Below are 20,917 nucleotides of genomic sequence, written 5' to 3'. Positions count from 1 at the left end.
AGATATTATCTTCAAAAATAACGTATATTTTTTTAGGAACTTCAAGTGTTCAAGAGAAATATGTTATAAATCTGTATAAATTCAGAATGCGGGGGATTATGTAATATCCTTGATATTTGTGCAAGAGCTCACCGATAGATTGCTATTAGGTTACCCATAGACCGCGTTAGCTGTCGAGTATCGTAGATAGTAGTGTATAATAAATATGGTGGGAACTTCAAGGTCAGGGTCCAGAAGTGTTTTGTTGAGCCGGAGTTTTATTTAATAAGAGAGTTTGTGAGAAAACCCGGAGATGCAACATTTATAGTTCAATTCGTTTAAATAAATGCTTTATTAAATGTAGATATAAATAATTTCAATTGAAACTAATCATCGAAAGACTTATAAAGTAGATAATATTAAATGTCTCCCGATCATAATATGTACATTATAGATTATAATATTATAATTATGTTAAAATCACAACTTATTTTATAGCACCATGTTATTATTAAGATTAACAAATAAATGCACTTGGTTATTTGTTCCTTCATTATTGTCCACGTCACAGTAACTAGAATAATCTACTTCGAGATCATAAGAAAATTTACGATGTAGTTGTCTTTTAACTGCGATAAGGTGTCACGTGTCTACCCCTGTCGCCTGGCGGTGGAATTGAGAACTAGTAAGTGTCTATTAGGGTGGGTGTTCTCTCAAGGCCAGTCTGCATGACCCGGGGGCGGTGGTGGCAAGGGTTGAACGGGGACGCTTCCAGGAGCCCCCTCAGAATCCTGAATAGCCCCTGGCAAATAATCCTTCCAACTCCTAAAAAGGTACCTTGTAAATTTCCTCAGCTGTCTGAACTTGCAATACGTCGCTCCCTCCGCTGATTCCAGTTGCTGAGTCTGAATCAGGAACCCTTTCTCCTTGAATGTCTGTTCCAACTTCTCCCTCTGGATGGATTTCCTCGACTTCCTCTTCTTGCGGGCGGGGTCTTCAGAAGGGTGCGCGGGGGCCGGGAGGGGGGGCGCGCCCCCTGCCCCGCCCCCCGCGCCCGCCCCTACCGACTGCTGCAAGCTCTCCCGCGGAAAAAACTCATACCCGCGATTAGCTTTATCCCCAGTTCCGCTGTAGTAGCGGAAGTTTCCCCCTGCGTCCACAGAGAGCATCTTCTTTTCCTGTAAGCTAGGGCGCGCTCCGCCGGTGAACTTAAACTTGCAAATGCTCACTTCTGTGGCTGGGCTGGAACCCGTTTCACTCGGCATAGGCGGGATGAAAATAGCGGAACGTTTACGCTTGGCTGGAGCTGCCATTGAACCAGCTCGGTTTACTGAAGTCCCTCTCTTTAATCGAGGAGTTGAGCAACCTGAGCTACCACCCGGACTGGACCGGTGCTCGAGGTCAACAGGTAATGGAGTACTCCTATCTAGTTTTACTGACACTGGACTCTCGGGAGATCCGGTGTCCGGAGGAATAGTGTAGGAATTTCCAGCTGCTAGCCCTTGGTAGTAAAGAAGTTGCGACTGTAAGGCCAGTGGGTGAACAAAAACTCCGGCATTAGGCCAGTAAACGTAACCTCCGGGCAACGGACTTTCCCCTCCGATATCTGTCTTGCCTATAGTGCTTATATCACTTTCTCCGGATGAAGTGGCCTCCTGTAATGCTTTCTTGAAATCGGGAATATTCATCCTAGGTGTTGGACTAACTGAATCAGGAGCACTGGTGCTGGGGAGTTGATCTGTGGGAGTTTTATCATCCCCACCAGATTCTGACTCAATTGGTTCAATCTTTGGTTCAACGCTTGCTTTCGCGTAAACATTTCCATGCTTACGGAGCAACCGAATTTTAAGATTATTTAAATCTCTAACACACAAGTTGAGAGGTTCAGAGATTGACGGCGAAGGTAATGGTGCAGCTGGGGTAGAAGGAGAATTAGTCTGTAACCTGAGTGAGGTGTTTGGAATATCTTCTTCCGTTTCAACATGAACATTCCTCTGCTTTTTAACTTTCACTTCCTTGTGTTTTTTACTTTCTTGCGATAGTCTTTTCTCTAACAAGCTTGAGATGATTTTGTTTTGTAAATCTGTCTTCTGTTTGTTGGGGGCGACGAAAGTTTCGTTTTTTTCGCCTTTTTCCCTTTTGATTTGGATGTTTTTATCAAATACGCCTGCAGTTCCGTTGAGTCGTTCATCTACCAGATGACCAGGAGTTCCTGGAAAGATCGTGCCGTAGTTTTTGTAAATTAGATGGCAGATGTCAGCTTTTTTAGGCTTGCGTCCTCTTCTTGGTTTAGAGTTATTTAAGGTCATTTCTCCCATGTAAGGAAGGTCTCGGTAGTTGACTACTTTGGGAGCAATGGGGATGGAGTTGGTTTCTGTTTGTACTGGAGGAGCTCTGCGCCGCCTAGTTGGAGCAGAAGTAGGCGGGGTGGTGGCTGTGGGGGTGGTGACTCTATCCAAATCATTCTGGATGCTTGTGATCCGTTGAAGCCAGTTTTGGATGGACTCGCTCGGCAGGTTGTTGATGTCGTAGAATGAGGGCGGGGTGAGGTCTGTCTGCGCTGCGGAAGATGTGGTATGCGGGGGCGGGGCCGCCATGGGGCGCGCCTTGCTGAGGCTGGCCTCGTAGTGATCCAGGTACTCGGGCGGCAGGGCCTGATGGTGGAACTTGAGCTTCCACTGCTGCTTGCGGCGCCCTCTAACGGGCTTGCTGCTTGGCTCTCCGCTCTGCTTGTCTCTGCTGTCTGCCTCCTCCCCGTTGCCGTTCCTGTCTCCGGGGGTGAGGCAAACGACGCCTTTACCTTCGTGAAGTGTTGACCTAAAAATAAGAGAAAATAAATTACTTAAAATTGCTAAAAATCTAATCCATGTAATTTATTTTTTTAAGAAAGACATACATTCCTGGGTTACGAATAAACTAATAATATTTTTTTAAAATCCTACTACCACCACAGTAAGCGGAAAATGTTGCTTATGATGGACGACTTAGCCAGCCGAATTTTCGAGCTGCCGAGTTGTGAAAATTCATGAATTGAACCAATAGATAATAGAAACAAATATGGAATGGCAGGGGGCTGGCTATGCCGACATGCTATCAAATTGCACGGATTATCAAAGCAGCGGAGCCAATGAAAGTTTTGGGTTAATTCTGTAGGTTAATACAAAGGTTCCCGATTACCTTCAGCCTCACAACATACCCCAATTGCGGGTGCCTTAGTTTCACTGACTCCAGACGGTTTGCATAATACGATTCACATAATAAACTTTTTTAAATATTTGCGCAGCTGCTTTCTAGATGCAATTTCCAGAACTATGCGTGAACGATGTTGGCGGCACGTTCGTACTTGCGGTTTTATACCAAAAAGTCATTTACATATTCGCTTGTACCTCTAGATTGCAAGGAATATAATAACAAAAAGGCTATAATAACATAATCAATAATAAGTAAGTTTAACGTAATATATAAAATAAACATATTCTACTTACACTCCTTTCTTCGTTCATCCGTTATACATGCCCAAACCATCATGTTATTTCCCAATATTTGTAGGTATTATTATTTATTCACTCGTCGTGTTAGTTTTTTGGTAGATTGACTTACTGCAAGAAGTGTTCTGGGGTCCAAGGAGGCGGGGACGGGGGTTCCGGAGGCCCCTCTATGGGGGGGCTCGCTGCCTCGCACTTCCGCTCCGTGCATGACTCCTGCATACCTCCAACTGGAACCAGGCAATAACTACAATCAATTCCGTGACAATTATTCAAAAGCGACAAAAGCTTCAGTTTATAATTATTGGCATTCCGAGACTTTTCCTCCGATCTTCCCAAATATACTATATGCAAAAAGTTTTCTGTGAAAACAAGAAAGCAAAAAATTGAATATAGGTATGCTATGCAAAAGATAAAAGATATTTTATTTTACGAGGGCAGGGTACTAAATGATTGCGGTTTTTGGGTAATGCAAAAAAAACGGAACGTGAAAGGTTGACCTCTCAGAATCGTAAAATAAATATGTAAAATTATATGTTGAATTGATTGCGTGTGTCACCCACATGGGTGTAAATATATCCACACTTTACTGTTTTATAACCTTACGAAGTCCTTTATCCATCTTATTATCATGCTGCGTATACACTTGCGAGCCGAACCACGAATTATGGGAAAGGAACAAACCATCCGCAAACGGCGCGCGTTTAACAACAGTTTGGTTTGTTTCTTTCTTTGTTTCGGATCGCAAATGTATACTTATATATTTACGCAGCACAAAAAAAAATACATTCAAATAATAATGTCAAGTAACTTTGTAAAAACGTGCTTTTAAATGTTGAAATTGCACGATGTTTGGTAGTTCAAATATTTATTTTACTACGCATAATATAATTATTTTCGATGGGATCCATCTTGACTGCTTTAAAAAAATACTTAATTATTTAAGAAATTAGTTGGTTTTTTGCCTATCATTTGCATGTAAAATACGCCTCTATTTTTTCATCGTCAACAGAAAATTTTAATGCTCATGAAATAATGAGCGGAATGCGAAATTTCATTACGAAAATGAATTGAACCGTGCCTTAAGTATTATCTAACATTTAGCATGGGTATTTTCCTGTCTGTAAACACAGTGCCGCAAAGATTGCTTGCTCTGAGCCATGCCATTACCTGGAAAATCTATCCGGTGCTATTAATTTGCTGGCGGGGGCATAAGAATGACTTGCATTTGATGTAAATAATACACATTTGTCTGAATCTAGCGATAAATTATACAGTCCAGCCATAAATCTGACAGGAGGCTGGGCCGAAGCTAGGACCAAATCTCTCGCCCCCGCCCTTCATTATGTATTGCTCTTATACTCACTCCACTTCAAACTGATCCAAATGGATCAACATTTTCTAATATCGTTATTTTATTCCGTTTTTATTGCAACTTGAACAGGTCTGATCAGACTTTAATTCTATTCGCCCACTGTGCGGCGGTGTTTAAGGCAATATTCATTTTTCCTTCGCGCTAACTGCTTTTGAACGCTTTTGGTAAATAAAAACGTGAGACTTTATCGAAATATCAGAGTTGTATTTTTGCATTATTATTGCTTTATGAAAGATAAATACCCAATACGTGAACTCCGAATCCGTGTGCGGTAAAAATTAAAAATATTATTCTAAGTTGCTAGTTGACGGAATTCGGTGGTCGAGGACTCTCGACTAGCAATCCGGAGGTCGCGAGTTCAAATCCTGGCGTGCGCAAGTAAATTTAATTTGATTGATTTATGCTATTTCACAATTTCATAATTTTAAATAATTTAAAGTATATTTGCGGAACGTTCCAGAGCAGAAGATACTCTTAGTATCGCCCTGGTCTAAGACCACAACTCGGAATTAAAACTTGGAATTAAAGCTTGAATAGGCTTTAGCCACGTTTTGCCACCAGATATGAATAGCCAAGTATTTTCCCACCTTCCTTTTACCCAACTCATTCTCCTCCCCGTTACATTCAGCCTCAAAACATACACCAATTGCGGATGCCAAAGTCTCACTGACTCCAGATGGATGGGAGCAGGTGGTACTCTTGTACGCTATATAAATTTAAAAAATTAGAGATGTGGTGACTTGGACATGTTCTTAGAATGTCAGAAGACCGACTTCAGCATAATATTCTGAGGGCAATTCCAGAGGGAAGACGTTTAATGGGCCGCCTCATGCAAAACTAGCGAAAACAACTCCAGAGGCTGTGCTCGAAGATGTTGGGCCAGCTATGGACGAGGCTGCTGAAGTAACCCAGGTCAAAGCGATTAGTCCCGACCCGAATTGGACAAGGGCAAGAAGACGAGATGAGATCAAAGGTGCTTAAAAAATTTCACAAAAAATACTATAATAATGCTTTCCAAATCAATCAAAATTCATATGATTTTGAATTCACTACGATTTGAATCCTGAATATCAAACCCTCATCGCACTCCAACTAACCGTTACAACTACTAAGGAACCATTATCTCTCACTGTGGAATACCAATGGTTTAAGTTGTAATGAATAATAACATTTGTTGGCAAACAATTGACTATAAATCGCACATCATTAAGTATCTAAAAATCGAATATTAGTTTTTAATAACCTTTCATGGACGTGAAGGGTTTGTACATTTAGTCTAAAACAAAAGAGTAATTTGATCAATTCTGTTTTTTAATAAGGAAATATAAATGCTATTTACAATATTCAAATTATAAATTTCATGTTAATAAACTATGTAATGTTCCGTCAAATCTAACAAAATAAATAACAGAAATGAATGTATTCAGAACTAAAGTAAAAACACAGCTGTGAGAACAGAGTGATAATCAACTTGCAAATATCATGAAGACGATGTTAAGACAACTAGAGACTAAATACAAACATATGAAAACTATAGGCCGTCTCACAACAGGAAACCCTAGTGAGGAGGACTGTGACAATGAATACTTACATTGTGCTTTATACTTACATCATGTACAAAGATTGCCACAGAAACTAATTTAAAGAAAACAAAAATACAACCGACAACTCAATTCCTTGTTGAATGGATGTGTTTATTTTAAATAGACAATTATGTATTAGTAATTTGCTATGATAACTGGAAAAATCATTATTTCGGAAATCGTATAAGTGAAAATAATTAGTATTTCTGGAAACAGTAGTCCTCGCGTCCAAAAAAGTATATTTCTAATTTTCTCTTCTCTAAATAGTATATAACAAAATCGCTATCCGCGTCCGTCTGTTTGTGCGCTTAGTTTTTCTAAACTATGTAACGAATTTTGATAGGGTTTTCACTATCATTTAGAATTTCTTCCGGAAGGTTTATATACAAAATACTTGCATATTTTATTTGTAGAAAGTAGATAAAAGTCGATGTTTTATAATCGAGTAGAAAAAAAATATTTTCGGGCGCTTACATTGATAACGCTGGCTAAACCTTATGAGATAAATTAAAATAATGTAGGTACTACAGAATTTTATATCTTAAAAAGGCCTTCAGAAAAGATAACCTCCAGCAACTCCGGGTACCCGTCAGCTAATATTTAATAAATCAAACCCAAAATTTCCTCTGAAATCGTAAGATTTGTAAGTACGTACCTAAATAACCACATACTTAATTTTGAACCTTATATTTGATTATATAAAATCCAAGTAATTTTTTTTATATTTCTAATAGGGAATTATACAAATTGTCCAAAGAACCGTCATAGTGACATTTATTTTATTTTTACTCATGCAGGTAGGTATACGGTATAGGTACCATAATGTTGAAAAAAATGCGAATTGAGAAAGTCCAAATAAACACGACGATTTTAGTTTTATCAACGAAGACAAGACAAATGCAAAACGACCGCTACTGTCAGTCAATTACATTTCGATTGCGGTATAAATCCAAGTTGAATCCATTTAGAATCCATGAATTTACGTATTTTTACGAAAATGCAACAATATTGGGTAGATTTCCGAAAGTTAAAATAAAATGTAAACCCATGAAAATGAAAATTATATGTCGATTGGAATGAAATTTAAGTTAAAACATAAAATCGTTTTCAGGAATTCACGCAAGAGAAATTTAATAGTGTACACGGAGATTAAAAGTTGAAACGATAATGTTGTATAGTTGGTTATGTAGTGTTGTTATTGCTCTGTCGTGTACGTACTGTCCTGAGTCTAAACAGACAAGAGCCAACCCAACCGCCCTCGCATGCAAATTATCGCTATTATGATCGCGCTCATATTTCATTACAACTAATAATCGTTTCTTGTCAGTTTCTCTTCTGATGATTAATGTAGGTTGACACGACATGGAAGTCATCAAATTAACTGCACTGGGCCAATGGAACTACATCGCTAGTTTAATGGGACTTTTATTTGGAACTAATTCCGAAGTCCAAGATAAATACGCGCAAGATGTAACAACGTTTTATGCAGTTTCCCGTGCGGTAGGCGCACGAGAAATTTTCCTTCACTGGTAATGCGTCAAAAACATGCCCGTGCGTAAAACATATTTACTTTTTAGGTACCTAAAAGACTAACTATGCCCGTGTGTAAAACAACTAAGTAAATGGGTAGACATCTAAAAACAAAAACATGTCCGTGTGTGAAACAACTAAGTAAATGGGTAGACACCTTAAAAAAACATGCCTGTGAGTAAAATATGTAAGTAAATGGGTAGGTACTTAAAAACATGTCCGTGTGTAAAACATGTAAGTAAAAGGGTAGGTACTTAAAATGTATATGCCGGTTCGTAAAACATCTTAGTAAATGGGTACATGGGTAGGTACTAGGTACCCAAAAATAATTTTAATTAATCTACTACAACAATGAGTTGAGGGTACTATAGACATCAGCGTGGTAATAGCATTCATTTGCCAAAATCTTTTTCATCGTTTAATATTTTGGTTTCTGGAGTAAGCAATTGGTTAATTTTATAAAGGGCATTTTAGTGATCAAACAATCACCTCAGAAAGATATTAAGAATCTCTTCAAATTATTCTTAATATGGTTAAAAACGGGACTGCATGCCCATAATAATAATAAAAATAGTATTTGGCTAATTTATGTAGCGCTGTTTTCGTGAAAAATCACCTCAAGGGCGTGAATGAATTGATAGGTTTTCTGTTAAACTTTAAGTAAAAAAGGAATGTATTATCGCGATGTCGGAACATGTTCATAATAATCATTAGGTTTTCGCATTTGAAATTATATGTTACCGGCCTGCAATTCCGTTTTTCACCGGATCTTAATAAATCAGCAAGAACTCATTTTTCTCCGTGGATGAAATATGAATAACAAGTGCTTTTCGAAATATCGATTCTATTTTGGCTAAGTACCCAATAAAGTGGGCAGATTCTGTTGACAAATTAGACTGGAGATAACATTATTTATGAGTGTTACTATTTATTGTAGAAAATGGACTGTTACGAGGTAACGCGGTGCGGTGGTCCGAACTAAAATACTATATTAGATTTTTTCGAATGCTAACTTATTCTGTATTAACGACCTTATTCCCTCTCTATTTAGCTTTATAAAGTGTGTTTAAATGTGTTTGTTGTCCATTTGGGCAGATGACGGACACATTAAGGTGAAGCATAAGGCCCCGTAGTATGGTTTTAAAGAGAGGTATGTAAATACGAATGTTAGAGGGAGCTCGCTAATATTAAAAAAAAAAACGATAATAATTAAGCGAAAATGGTGAAAATATTTAATAAAACACGAATCGTTTGAAATAGAGCAAAAATCTAGAGACAAATGCTTAAGTTGCATTTAAAAATACACTGTGAAATTTTTCATGCCTATAACATATTATACAACAGAAACAAACGTGTTTTTAATAATTTTAGGTGCTTACTTTGTGATTTTTTCTACCTAGGGAATTTCATATAATTAACGTATCGGCATAACAAATGTATTAATATTCAAAAATAAAAAATAAAAATAAAAATTTTTGGAACTTAAAACTTAACGAGTTAACAAGAAACTTGTTTTAAATTGGTTGAAATAGGATATGCATACTCAATGCTTAATCACTATTTTCGATTAATCTTTACTGCGATTTGGTTAACGTTATCAACACCAAAAATTTGCTTTAGATAAATAAAAGCTTTTTCGATCGTTTTCCTATAGTAGAATTTAAAAAAAATGTATTAATAATTTCGCTTATAAAAATATAATCGAAAAACTAGTAAAAGAAAAATAATTATAAATGTGTGAAAGCGTACAAGAAACTACTTAAAAAAATACAATATTTTGTCTAAGATTATCTGTGACATTTTCCCTTGGTATTTTTTATTTATTTTTGTGAAAATATTCACAAAATAATTAAAAACCACTGTTGCGCTTGAAATCAAGTGATTCTAGCCTCCGTTTGCCGAGCGATATTTATTCCTATTACGTACATTCGTGGCGAAATAAGGCACACTAAGTATATATACATTTTTGGCTTATGGCTTCCTCTTAACCCCGTCCGAAATAAAATGAGGAATAAAACACGATGTAATAACCCAAAAATTTACCACGATAATATTTTTTACCGAGAAAATCTTTTGAGATTTTAGAAGATGATAGGCGTATCAAATTTCAAAAGCAATCTACGTAAACAAACGAAAATTAATATTGCTGATTTATTAAAATCCACTTTGTAAAACGTGATGGCAAGCCATTTTCTAATAAAATATTAGTCTATTCAGAATATATCGGAACACGTGTTAATGACATGCTCATAACACATTCGTGTTTTACTGATAGTTTGTTAATACGAATAATTTTACCAAATTTTTAATAAATAAGTACTATTTTATATCAGTAGGTTTTCTTCATGTATGCACGTATATCAGAAATCGGCCATTATTACCTTACATATCACGTTGTATTGGACACAATATTAAATGTTCAATTATGAACTTTTTCGTTGCCTTACTTGTATGTCTATACAACTTGGCAAACTTGAACAGAGCTTATTGCTTTGTAGATTAAATCTCATTAGCTACAGAGCAGGTTCTATAATGTAATTAACCATGAGCTTAATATCCATTATAAATCAATTAAACTTTGATCGTATCATCCAATACTGTTGATAAATGTCTGCTTTTCTTGAACAACTCTCTAAAAACAAAGTGTTTGAGCATGGGAGAGATAGTGAGGGCCGGTTGGTTGGTTGTCTTGTTGTGTCGCGCATAAACCAACGACTGCTCTGCCCACGTGTGCCTGTTTATTCCCGATAAGGTATTGAACAAAAATGCAGCCACGTGGGCGGAACCAAAGTCACATAAATCGTGGTGACGCCCTTCGATACTATCATATTACTGGGAGGTAAGTACTCTTTGACGCACAGGGATGTCACAAGTGTAAATTAACATTCAAATAAATAAAAATATACGTATATATATGGGTTCCAAAAAGTTGAGACAAAATCAATTTCGATTAATTTAATACTTATCATCGTTTTTATTTATTTAGAGTCCTGTTTTAACTCACATTTTACACCTTTACGCATTTCGTCTCTCTGTAAATTCGTTTGTACGTTCTGTTTCCGTTTCAAGATGGTGGCCGTTTTAATGGTTCAGAAAAACATATTGTTTAAAAGGTGAAATCGTCGTGTTAGTTCTTTATTATTCACTCTTTTTCAATATAATAACCTAACTTCCTAACTACCTACCTGCCTGAAGAGAAAAAAATTGTCATTGAGATAGAAAAATGACATAATTCACATAGCATGAATAAAAAAAGTTACATAAAATACACGGTTTATTAAGAGGTTTATCAGACGAAATGTTGGTTTTGATTTATGAAATAAGTGAAAATTAGAAACATACCTACTTTTTGTATAACTGTCTACTGTTCACAGAACTACTACTCTATAATTTATAACCATAAAATATATATTCTTTATATAAAAAAATGGTATTCAATAATTCTACCATTATCAAATATCAAAGTTCTTGAATTATAAAAACAATTACCACCAAATATTTGCGATGTTAATCTATTTTAGTTTTATGTAATACTTCGTTAGTTACGAGAGTTCTATTTTGTGTGATAATTTACAAAAGCGGTGCTACACAAATAAGATAAAACTAAAATATTTTAAGCTTAAACATGAATATTGTGTTAAAACAGAGCATTATTTTTAATGACTATAGAAGCTTTTCAACGTTCATGGTCCATAAAGCACCATCTATATAACTCACATCATCTTTTATATTTAAAGTACTTACTTTAAACCAGCATAAAAATAATGTTTGGCACAACCCTGCAAACCCGCTTATCCTGCTCGGTAAGCTTTTTTATATTATCCTTGTATAGGACATCTTGTGGGATAGAAAATCCTTTCAGAGGGAAATTTGCATGTTATGCGGACATGGGAAACCGGCTCCCATACATATTGAAGTTATTATTTATGACTATTGTACACAATGTAATAATTAAAGAGTTTTAGTACCTACGCCTATGACAAGTTTAAGTGCTGTTATTGTTCCCAAAATGGTACAAAAATATGTATTGAATCAAAACTTAAAAATTTACCTATACCTTCACTTATAAACGCGGTGTAAATAATATGGAAATATATAATATAAAGTTGGAATAGTGAAAAACATCACTTAATACCATTGGTTAAGTAGGGTTAAAACGGTTTTTTTTTATTTCGAACCTCAAACGATAAATTTTCCTGCCATATTCATAACATTTTTTTAATATGCAGCTCATGATTAATATTTAAAATTATTAATTTAACATACTAACTTCAGTTGTCGGTGCATGGTTAATGTTAAATCTTCATCCTTATTCCCGCGTAATGTTTATTCAAGTTCAACGAACTTCAAATTTTCAAAATTGGATCGGATTAGTATTATAAATCAATCAGACAAGCGATAAAGTAGGTACCAAAATTATTTTTTTTAATGAATAATTTTCTATTCGGAATGGGTATTTCGTTTGTTCAAATGCTTGACAGATGTACATATATAATTTTGTAATTTTTCAATTTTAATAACATTCGAATGGTAAATTTTAAAGCTAGTGAATTTCAGCTTCACAAATCCTTCAATTGATTTTTTACACGGGTCTAATAAAATACGTTAATAATATTATTATGATAAACCCCAAATGAGTTGAAATAACTGAATCCGATAAGAAAAATACAATTAAAGCATTTTAATTACAAATAGAAACAGCATTAATGTACGACTTGAATAAATAACAACATAAAATAAGAAACAAATCAACCTGCAAAATAAAATAAGTTTTTTCACTATAATGGATTTATTTTTATTAATGGCTGTATTTAAAAATATACCTTTTTTGGATCGTCTGAGGATTGAACCTTTCTCCCCAGGGACTGACTAAAATGAGTGAACCGCGCTAGCACTTGTTTTTTTTTCGTATACTAACTGCTATAATTTTTTTTATTTTTAAGGCCCTCTAATTTCAGAAAAATGCTTGTGTTCGCGTGTGTGCGTGATTACAACCATAATATGATAGAAGCTGCCGAGTTTTAGCTCGATCGGATGTCGAGAAGTGGGTTAAATTCCACTTTCAGGATTCCATTTTATTCATTCATTCTTTCATTTATGCATTAATTCCAAAAAGAGAACATAATCGAAATTCAAGTAAGAATTTAAAAAAAATGTAAATCACTTGCTTAGATATTCTCACGGGAAGTAGGTAAGTTCTTACGTAAAAATATACCTTAGTATATATATATATTATATTATGCTAGATATTACATATATACTATTATATTAGTATTAGATATATACTAGGATATTACAACAACAATCCAGTGAAATATTATGGAAATGATTTGTAATGGCGTTTTGTACAGAAATAATCAATATTCCACTTAGATTTGCTGTGATAATCATAAGCAATGATGAATAGTAATAAGTCACAGTTAATACAATACTGAATTATTGATGAGATTACAAATCATGACGCGAAACTGATAATATGAATAATAATAATTAATTATATAAATTGTCTCGCATATTTCTAACTATAGGTAAATTCAACAAACATTGCATAATGCATTTCAATAAAATAGTGTAAAACTAGACAGTGTTGTCATCTGGTGAATTTAAGTGTCCAGCAAATTATACATCCAGGAAACCTTTTGTTGTAGGTCAGAAATAAAACTTTCACTTACTGGCGATGTGCTTTTGAATATCGTTTCAGAAAAAAAGATTCTTTGTTCCCAATTACGATTAGGATTCACTTGTTAAATGTGTGCAATTTTATAAGTAACGTAAAACTAGTAGTTCTGTGAACAGTTTAGATAATAATCCGTGAACAAAAAAAGTATATTTCTAATTTTATCTTATTTAATAAATCAAACCAAAATTTCCTCTGAAATCACAAGATTTGTAAGTAGGTACTTGTAGCTGCATTTTATATTTTTTTTAAATTTCAAATAAGGAATTATACAATTTGTCCAAAAACGTCAGTATCTCAAGTTCGTTTTTCAAACTTTCTTTTGGCAGGTAGGTAGATACCATAATATTGAAAAAAATACGATAAGAAAGTCACGATTTCACATCTAGAAAAAACTCTTTACTGAATCATTAAAAAGGCTACCATCTTGAACCGGAAACGGCACTTACATACAAATTTACAGAGAGGCTAAATAAAAAACGGTCGAGTTAAAACAAAACTCACCCAAAATAAAATAATTTCATAAGTTATCACCGTAACATAATAAAAATTCTATGGTATTACTATTATTATTAGGGTTTTACCATATGAAATAGAAACACCATGATCTGAGAGTTTTACCATAATATATGAAATAGAAACTCCATGATCTGAGAGTTTTACCATATGAAATAGAAACTCCATGATCTGAGAGTTTTACCGTATGAAATAGAAAGTCCATTATCTGAGAGTTTTACCATATAAAATAGAAACTCCATGATCTGAGAGTTTTACCATATAAAATAGAAACTCCATGATCTGAGAGTTTTACCACATAAAATAAAAAACTCCATGATCTGAGAGTTTTACCATATAAAATAGAAATTCCATGATCTGAGAGTTTTACCATATAAAATAGAAACTCTATAATCTGAGGGAATCACCATAAAAATAGAAAATCTGTGATCTGACAACATCACGTTAACATCGATAGTAATAACATTATTATCGTTCATCAAATTGATTAGAGGATTATTCTCTAATTTAACTTGAAGTAAGATTAAATCTGAGTTGTATGTATTGTATCAGCGTTATGATAGTAGGTCATTGATCCCAAATCTCAAAAGTTAACATTTCTGTTATCAAACCGTTATTAGTATAGAAAAGCTCAAAACATCTGCTACACAATAAAGCAAATGTTGGAGTAATAATTGCAAGTGTCTTGTAAAAAACATAAGATGGAGTTACTGCCAAAACTTCCTAAGATAACATTTTAACGAACAATCTGTGTCTGGAAAAATTCTTCCGACCACGGAAACGAAAATTTTCAGTTGCTGATATATATTTTTTAAAAACTACACGAATCCGGTTTTTTTCAGTGATAGAAATGAAAAGATCGCAAAAGCAATAACAAAATGGGTATATCTAAGAATTAAAATAACATAACGTTTAGCCGTCGTGAATAAATTTACATTTAAAAAGTGTATTTAAATTTTTTAAATCGATTACACCATAGTATGTTTTATGGACTTACCAACTTTTGGTAGTAACCCCACAATCAACCTATTTTAAAAATTTCACTAATGTTATTTAGAAGCACTTATCGATAATTTCGTCCGAACTTCCTCGGCCAAGAGTATAACAGTATTTAGGATCCCGGTGGCTGCCTGGGAGAGGAGTTGGACCATCACCTGTTTTACAAAAATACTCTCGCCAAAGCGGAGTCAATTTTCAACCCGTTATGGAGTAGAGAGTTCAGTGGATCAGAGGAGACATTCAATATGTTTGGCTACGAGCATCTCTAGGCATACCGGATACCCTAATACACAAATACCCATGCACTAATACCTAAATAATATAAATACCTCAGCGCGTTTGAAGATGGACGAGAATTCAATACGATTTTCCGGGATACCGATTTAGAAAACGAAATGAAAATTTTGCTCTAGAATATAGAAATGCCTAATAATATTAGGTCCGATAATTATGCTTAATTGTTTCGGGATTCAAGATGTACAAAATGACTTCCGTGTTTATTATAAAGCTGTTAACTATTGCAAACAATCTGTAAATATTGTACTTTTATAATAGTGAGTTCTAAATTACTTCGGAGAATGCAATACTAATATCGCATATTGTATGTTGTTTATTTTAAAATAATTAAAAACATACACAGCAGAACTTTTGAAAGTTACGCCGACATTTTTTTTTTCAGATACGATCAAATTGCGAGATGTTTCTCAAAAATTCAAAAGCCTTGTTAAAATTAAAACGACACTCTCTTTACATACGCCTACAGAATTTGCACTTGTTATTAACATGCGAAAGAGAATATATTGATTCAAAAGATATTTCACAACTTCTGGAAGTAATGATTTTTACAGACACAATTTTCTGCGTTTTATTTTGTTAAACCTTAATAAAATATGATTCAATTGCAAAGTGTTTAGTCAAAATGTATAAGTCTCATTAAATAAATACAAAACACTCCTTAATACGCCTACAGGTATTTAACAATATAACTATAGCAATATGAATGAAAAATATCGATTCATCAGATGGTACAATGATTTTCAAACATTATAATTATAATGTTAGAGAATAATTTATTGTTCTGAACATCACGCATAAACATCCCACTTTCATCATCTGCCGATTGTTGCGGAGGAAAAATGTGTTGCCAAAAAATAGTACGGCATTGAATTACCTCCAAAAATGGACATCCCACACACAACTTTACACTTCGGACAATTCCGTCTAACACCGAGATCTGCCGAATCAACTGAGATATATACCTCTAAACACGGCACTAACAAGCAAGTAAAATACTAATCCAATGAATTAAACACTGTTTTAAAATAATATAGTAATTTGGAAGAAACATGAAATATTTGTCAAATGATTGCTTGGTATGGATGAAATGATTGTGGACTCAAACACACTCAAATAAGTTAAATACTAAATTAACCATAACTGTCTAATTAGCCTGAGTAAACCCATGGAATTATGGAAGAAAGATGAGACGTTAGAGTCAGTTGATTACTCAGTTTGGAAGAATGTTTCTTTACTGTTTGTACCGGTAGTAATAAACAAGGGTAACAATTTTGTATGAATGATGATGGACTCAGTTCTAATTATAGAAAAGTAACTCCCAGTTAGTAAACACGAACACGGGTCTGACAGTCCCTTCACAACACGATGAGTACAATCGAGGATTTGGGAACACGTGGATATATTGTTATGGTTTGCAGATGTTACGACTAGACTTGATAACATGAAATAATATATTATCAGCGTAAGTTTTTGCAAAGCTACCTGGATGTTTATCCCTTAAGAGGAGAAATAAAATATGTAACGACACTCGAGGAAGAAACAGGGGTTGGCACTGATGTTAATCTTTTACACATAGATGGATGTAATCAAGATAACACTGTTGTTGTTTGTATTCATATATAATAAGGTAATCCATTTAGCAATGATTGATCGATCGATCGATCCATCGACACTAGAAGACATCAAAGACATTCCGATCGGTGTGAGATTCCGTCATGATGCCGGGACGTGAACACCGGGAAAACAGCCGGCGTGTCATGATTCAACAGGTAAAAGGTGTCGCGGTTCGGGGGAGCTAAGGCCTCGGCGACCTTGCGCGGGTTGCGGAACCTGCTCCAGCAGACCGGAAGACGTCGATGTGTTTACCTGCGGCTTCCGGCAACATGGCCGCTCTCCAGAACTAGAGCTACGGCCGTAGCAATGTCTTCCGGGCGACTGGCCGCCTGTGGGACTAACTTCTTAATTTGGCACGCGCGGGAAACATGAGATTGGTCCTTATTTGGCAGCGAACGCCACCGGACTATATTTATAGGATGGGTGCGGGAGACGGTTGCAGCTGACACGAAGACGTCTAAATCCGAACACAATACCCGCGCCCCGCGCGCCTAGCTATTAAAACTCGGGATACCGTCTTTCCCAACTGATTCCCGAACCACCTAACTAAAAGGAATCGCCATTTCCATCCTTGTACGCTGGACTCTGCGGGATTGGTGTGGACCTCTTCGCGTGTTGTCCCCGGCGCGTGGCGGCGTCGAGACGGACTTTGCTAGCGGTTTAGTGCCGGCTATGAGCTTCCGCGCCGAAAAGTTTCTCATCTGCGGGAAGTAAAGAGTTTTGGCGGTGAAAGTGACGGGGAGCGCTCCATAATGGGGAACTCATGCACTCATCCCCAGCATATTGGTATAAAGAATGCGGTATTCGGTAATGGTATTAGGTCTTCGGAATTGGTATTAGTTGTACGCTATTGGTGTTAGGGATTCGGTAATTGGTATTAGTTCTTCGGAATTGGTATTAGAGGTGTACGGTAAACATATTGGTGTTATGTATTCGGTAATGGTGTTAGCCCAAACTGTAATAGCTATTCGGTATTATTTATGGTATTTTGTATAATATTAACAACCTGTTTTATTTTGTATAATTTAAAACACTTTATTAACATTATTTTGATTAATACTTTTAAAACAATATTTATTTTAGCTCGGTTCTTAGTTCTGCAACGTTGTTATTTTTAAGTGTGCGGCTTTGATGAATTTGACAAATTTCTTCAAAAATGCATTTTTGAGGTGAGGGCATCGTAAAATGTTAACTATTTACTATAAAAATACAGAACTACACCTATGACTTCACCGGTTTTACTATACCTCTCAGTATTTATAATTGCCTGAACACACGTAAAATAATAATAATAACAACAACATCAAATCAACGAGTCATTTAGATACTCTAGATTACATGGAGTTGGCAATACTTTTACATAAATAGTAGATGTTTTCAACTGCACGGAATATAACTACAAGAAGACTATAATAACACACCTCAATAATCATAATTAATGTTAGCATAATACTTTTCCTCTGCGTGGGTTCTATATAATTAAAATAATATATTTTACTTCATGATTAGTATGATTACTGTTCCATTAAATAATTCTGTACATCTATATACCAGAGTGGAAGATACTTTCCAAAGTGGAAGATACTTTCCAGAGTGGATGATACTATCCAGAGTGGAAGATACTTTCCAGATTGGAAGATACTTTCCAGCGTGGAATATACTTTCCAGAGTGAAAAAAGTGGTGGAAAGCCAGAGTGGAAGTTACATACCAGAGTGGATGATACTATCCAAAGTGGAAGATAGTGTCCAGATTGGAAGATACTTTCCAGAGTGGAATATACGTTCCAGAGTGAAAAAGTGGTGGAAATCCAGAGTGGAAGATACTTTCCAGAGTGGATTATATTATCCAAAGTGGAAGATACTTTACAGACTGAAAGATACTTTCCAGAGTGGAAGATACTTTCCAGATTGGAATATACTTTCCAGAGTGGAATATACTTTCCAAAGTGAAAAAGTGGTGAAAAGTCAGAGTGGAAGATCAGTATCGCCCTGGTGTAAGACCACCATTCAGAATTGGAAAGATGCTTGAAATGGCTTTGGCCGTATTTAGTAATCAGATCTGAATACCCAAGTACTTTCCACCTTCCTCTACCCATCTCCTTCCCCTCCCCACTACCTTCAGTCTCACAACACACCCCGATTGGGGATGCCATAGTCTTACTGGCTCCAGACGGTTGGGAGAAATTGGGACTCTTTCACATAAAAACATTAAAATATCAGATATTTGTAAAAGCCCGCATGGGCGTAAAATATATATACCTAAATAAATTGACAATATTTTATCAACTATATAAGAATATTTTTATGATTGTTCCATAACCTTTTCAAAGGGATAGCTATCCCACAGCTTCGTTTATAGTGTTGGTTCCATTTTACCATAATTCTCGTTAACACTTATTAGTAAACAACCATCACGAAATCAGTGTTACATTCATGACGAAAATGGCGATTTTAACACGTACATACGATCTGTTTTTCTTTCTGGCTTTGTGACTAATCGCATTTCATTCCTTTAAAACCACCTAGCAAACATATGAGCAAGCCCTCCACCTGCGTAACGGTTATTATTAAAGCGAGGCGGTAGCTAAATCTAATGGACTGTTTACACGAGGCCGGTGTTCAGAAGAGTGATTTAGTGGTAACTAAACCGTTTCGATAATTTGAATGCATAATTGCATTTTATTTATTAATTAATATCCACGGTATAAACATACTATAAACAATAATTGCATGTCACATTATACTAGCATACCGGTCGTTGGCTGAGTTGACATCGCGTTTGGGTCCCACCCAGGCGTAGTGTGTTCAATTTCTCGGCTGGCTAAGTCGTCCATCACAAGCAACATTTTCCGCTTACTGTGGTGGTAGTAGGAGATTTTTAAAATTGAAATAATTAAAAAATAATAAATGTGGCATTTGATCATAAAATGACGACAGAAAGTATAAATTGAATACAAGCTCTAGAACGAAATAAAAGTAGGGGTTCCATGCTAACTCAACACAGTGACTATTCAACACACTTTTAAAAGGTGATATAAAGTCATTAAAACAGATGAAAAAAAATTAACCTAACCTAACCTACTTAACCCAGTTAATAAAGGTTTGTTTCATCACTTTCCGTGACTTTATATAACTTTTTAAAGATGTAATGATTTATCCGGTCACCAAAAGTAGAAGATGCAAAATAAAATAAACACTCTATAAGTAGGCTAAGGGTAAATGAATATTGTTTGAAAAGTATGATATTATAGCCTTCTTGTATCTAACTTCCGTGCAGTTAAATGGTTCCGCCACGTCTGCGTATATACGCATTACCGAGCTCATGTAATGTAAGTACAAGCGAGTGTTTGAAATGTTCAGTCCTGATATTGTTAAATTTAAACAGGATTTTGGAACGAGTAGCTCTCGCAGTTATGTGAAATTCAATGAGGTTAATAAGTTCAGAGCTATCTTTAACCCGAAAATTCAAATAAAGACAAAATTGCGTCCAAATCATACCGTAATATATTTCAAATTATTAACACTGGCGTCGTGTAATCAAGCCATTAGTCACTGATTTCTTACTCTACATCTAACGGTCCATGTTACAACCCAATTCTTGTAAAAGTATGAATTACGAGACATAAGATTCAGGGGGTATTTCACCTTCCTCTTGGTAGCTTATCCATTGTATAACATATATATTCGATTAACGATTTAAGCCTGTGATAGACCACGCTATATTTTCGTGGCTTGGCCGGTTTCAGCATATCGCTCACAATACATTCCCATTGGTAGTGTATGGCGAGCGATATGCTGAAATACACCAAGCCATGATGCTTATAGCGTAATATATCGCCTACCTTACGATTTATTTATTTAT

The 20,917-nt window shown here is 35.4% G+C and overlaps 1 protein-coding gene across 3 annotated transcripts in view; it reads right to left on the bottom strand.

Moving 5' to 3' along the window:
- Positions 1-240: 240 nt before the first annotated feature.
- Positions 241-20,917, bottom strand: part of LOC149417538 (uncharacterized) — a 47,438-nt gene continuing 26,761 nt past the window's right edge. Inside the window, exons 1-3 of one of the 3 annotated variants that reach the window (XM_089640068.1) lie at positions 17,308-17,443; positions 3,580-3,694; positions 241-2,796 (exon numbers count right to left, since the gene is read on the bottom strand). In XM_089640068.1, coding sequence (XP_089496194.1) covers positions 693-2,796; positions 3,580-3,694; positions 17,308-17,326 — 2,238 coding nt within the window. In that variant the 5' untranslated portion in view covers positions 17,327-17,443 and the 3' untranslated portion in view covers positions 241-692. Of the gene's footprint in view, positions 2,797-3,579; positions 3,695-15,142; positions 15,241-17,307; positions 17,444-20,917 lie in introns of those variants that run through there. The other 2 variants (XM_089640070.1, XM_089640069.1) reach the window with 2 other exon arrangements.

Source organism: Hesperophylax consimilis, chromosome 15 (genome assembly GCF_061612785.1).
Source record: "Hesperophylax consimilis isolate HC1 chromosome 15, BYU_Hcon_1.0, whole genome shotgun sequence".
Taxonomy (NCBI): domain Eukaryota; kingdom Metazoa; phylum Arthropoda; class Insecta; order Trichoptera; family Limnephilidae; genus Hesperophylax; species Hesperophylax consimilis.
The sequence above is the reverse complement of the archived record's forward strand: the minus strand, read 5'-3'. Positions and strand labels throughout refer to the sequence as shown.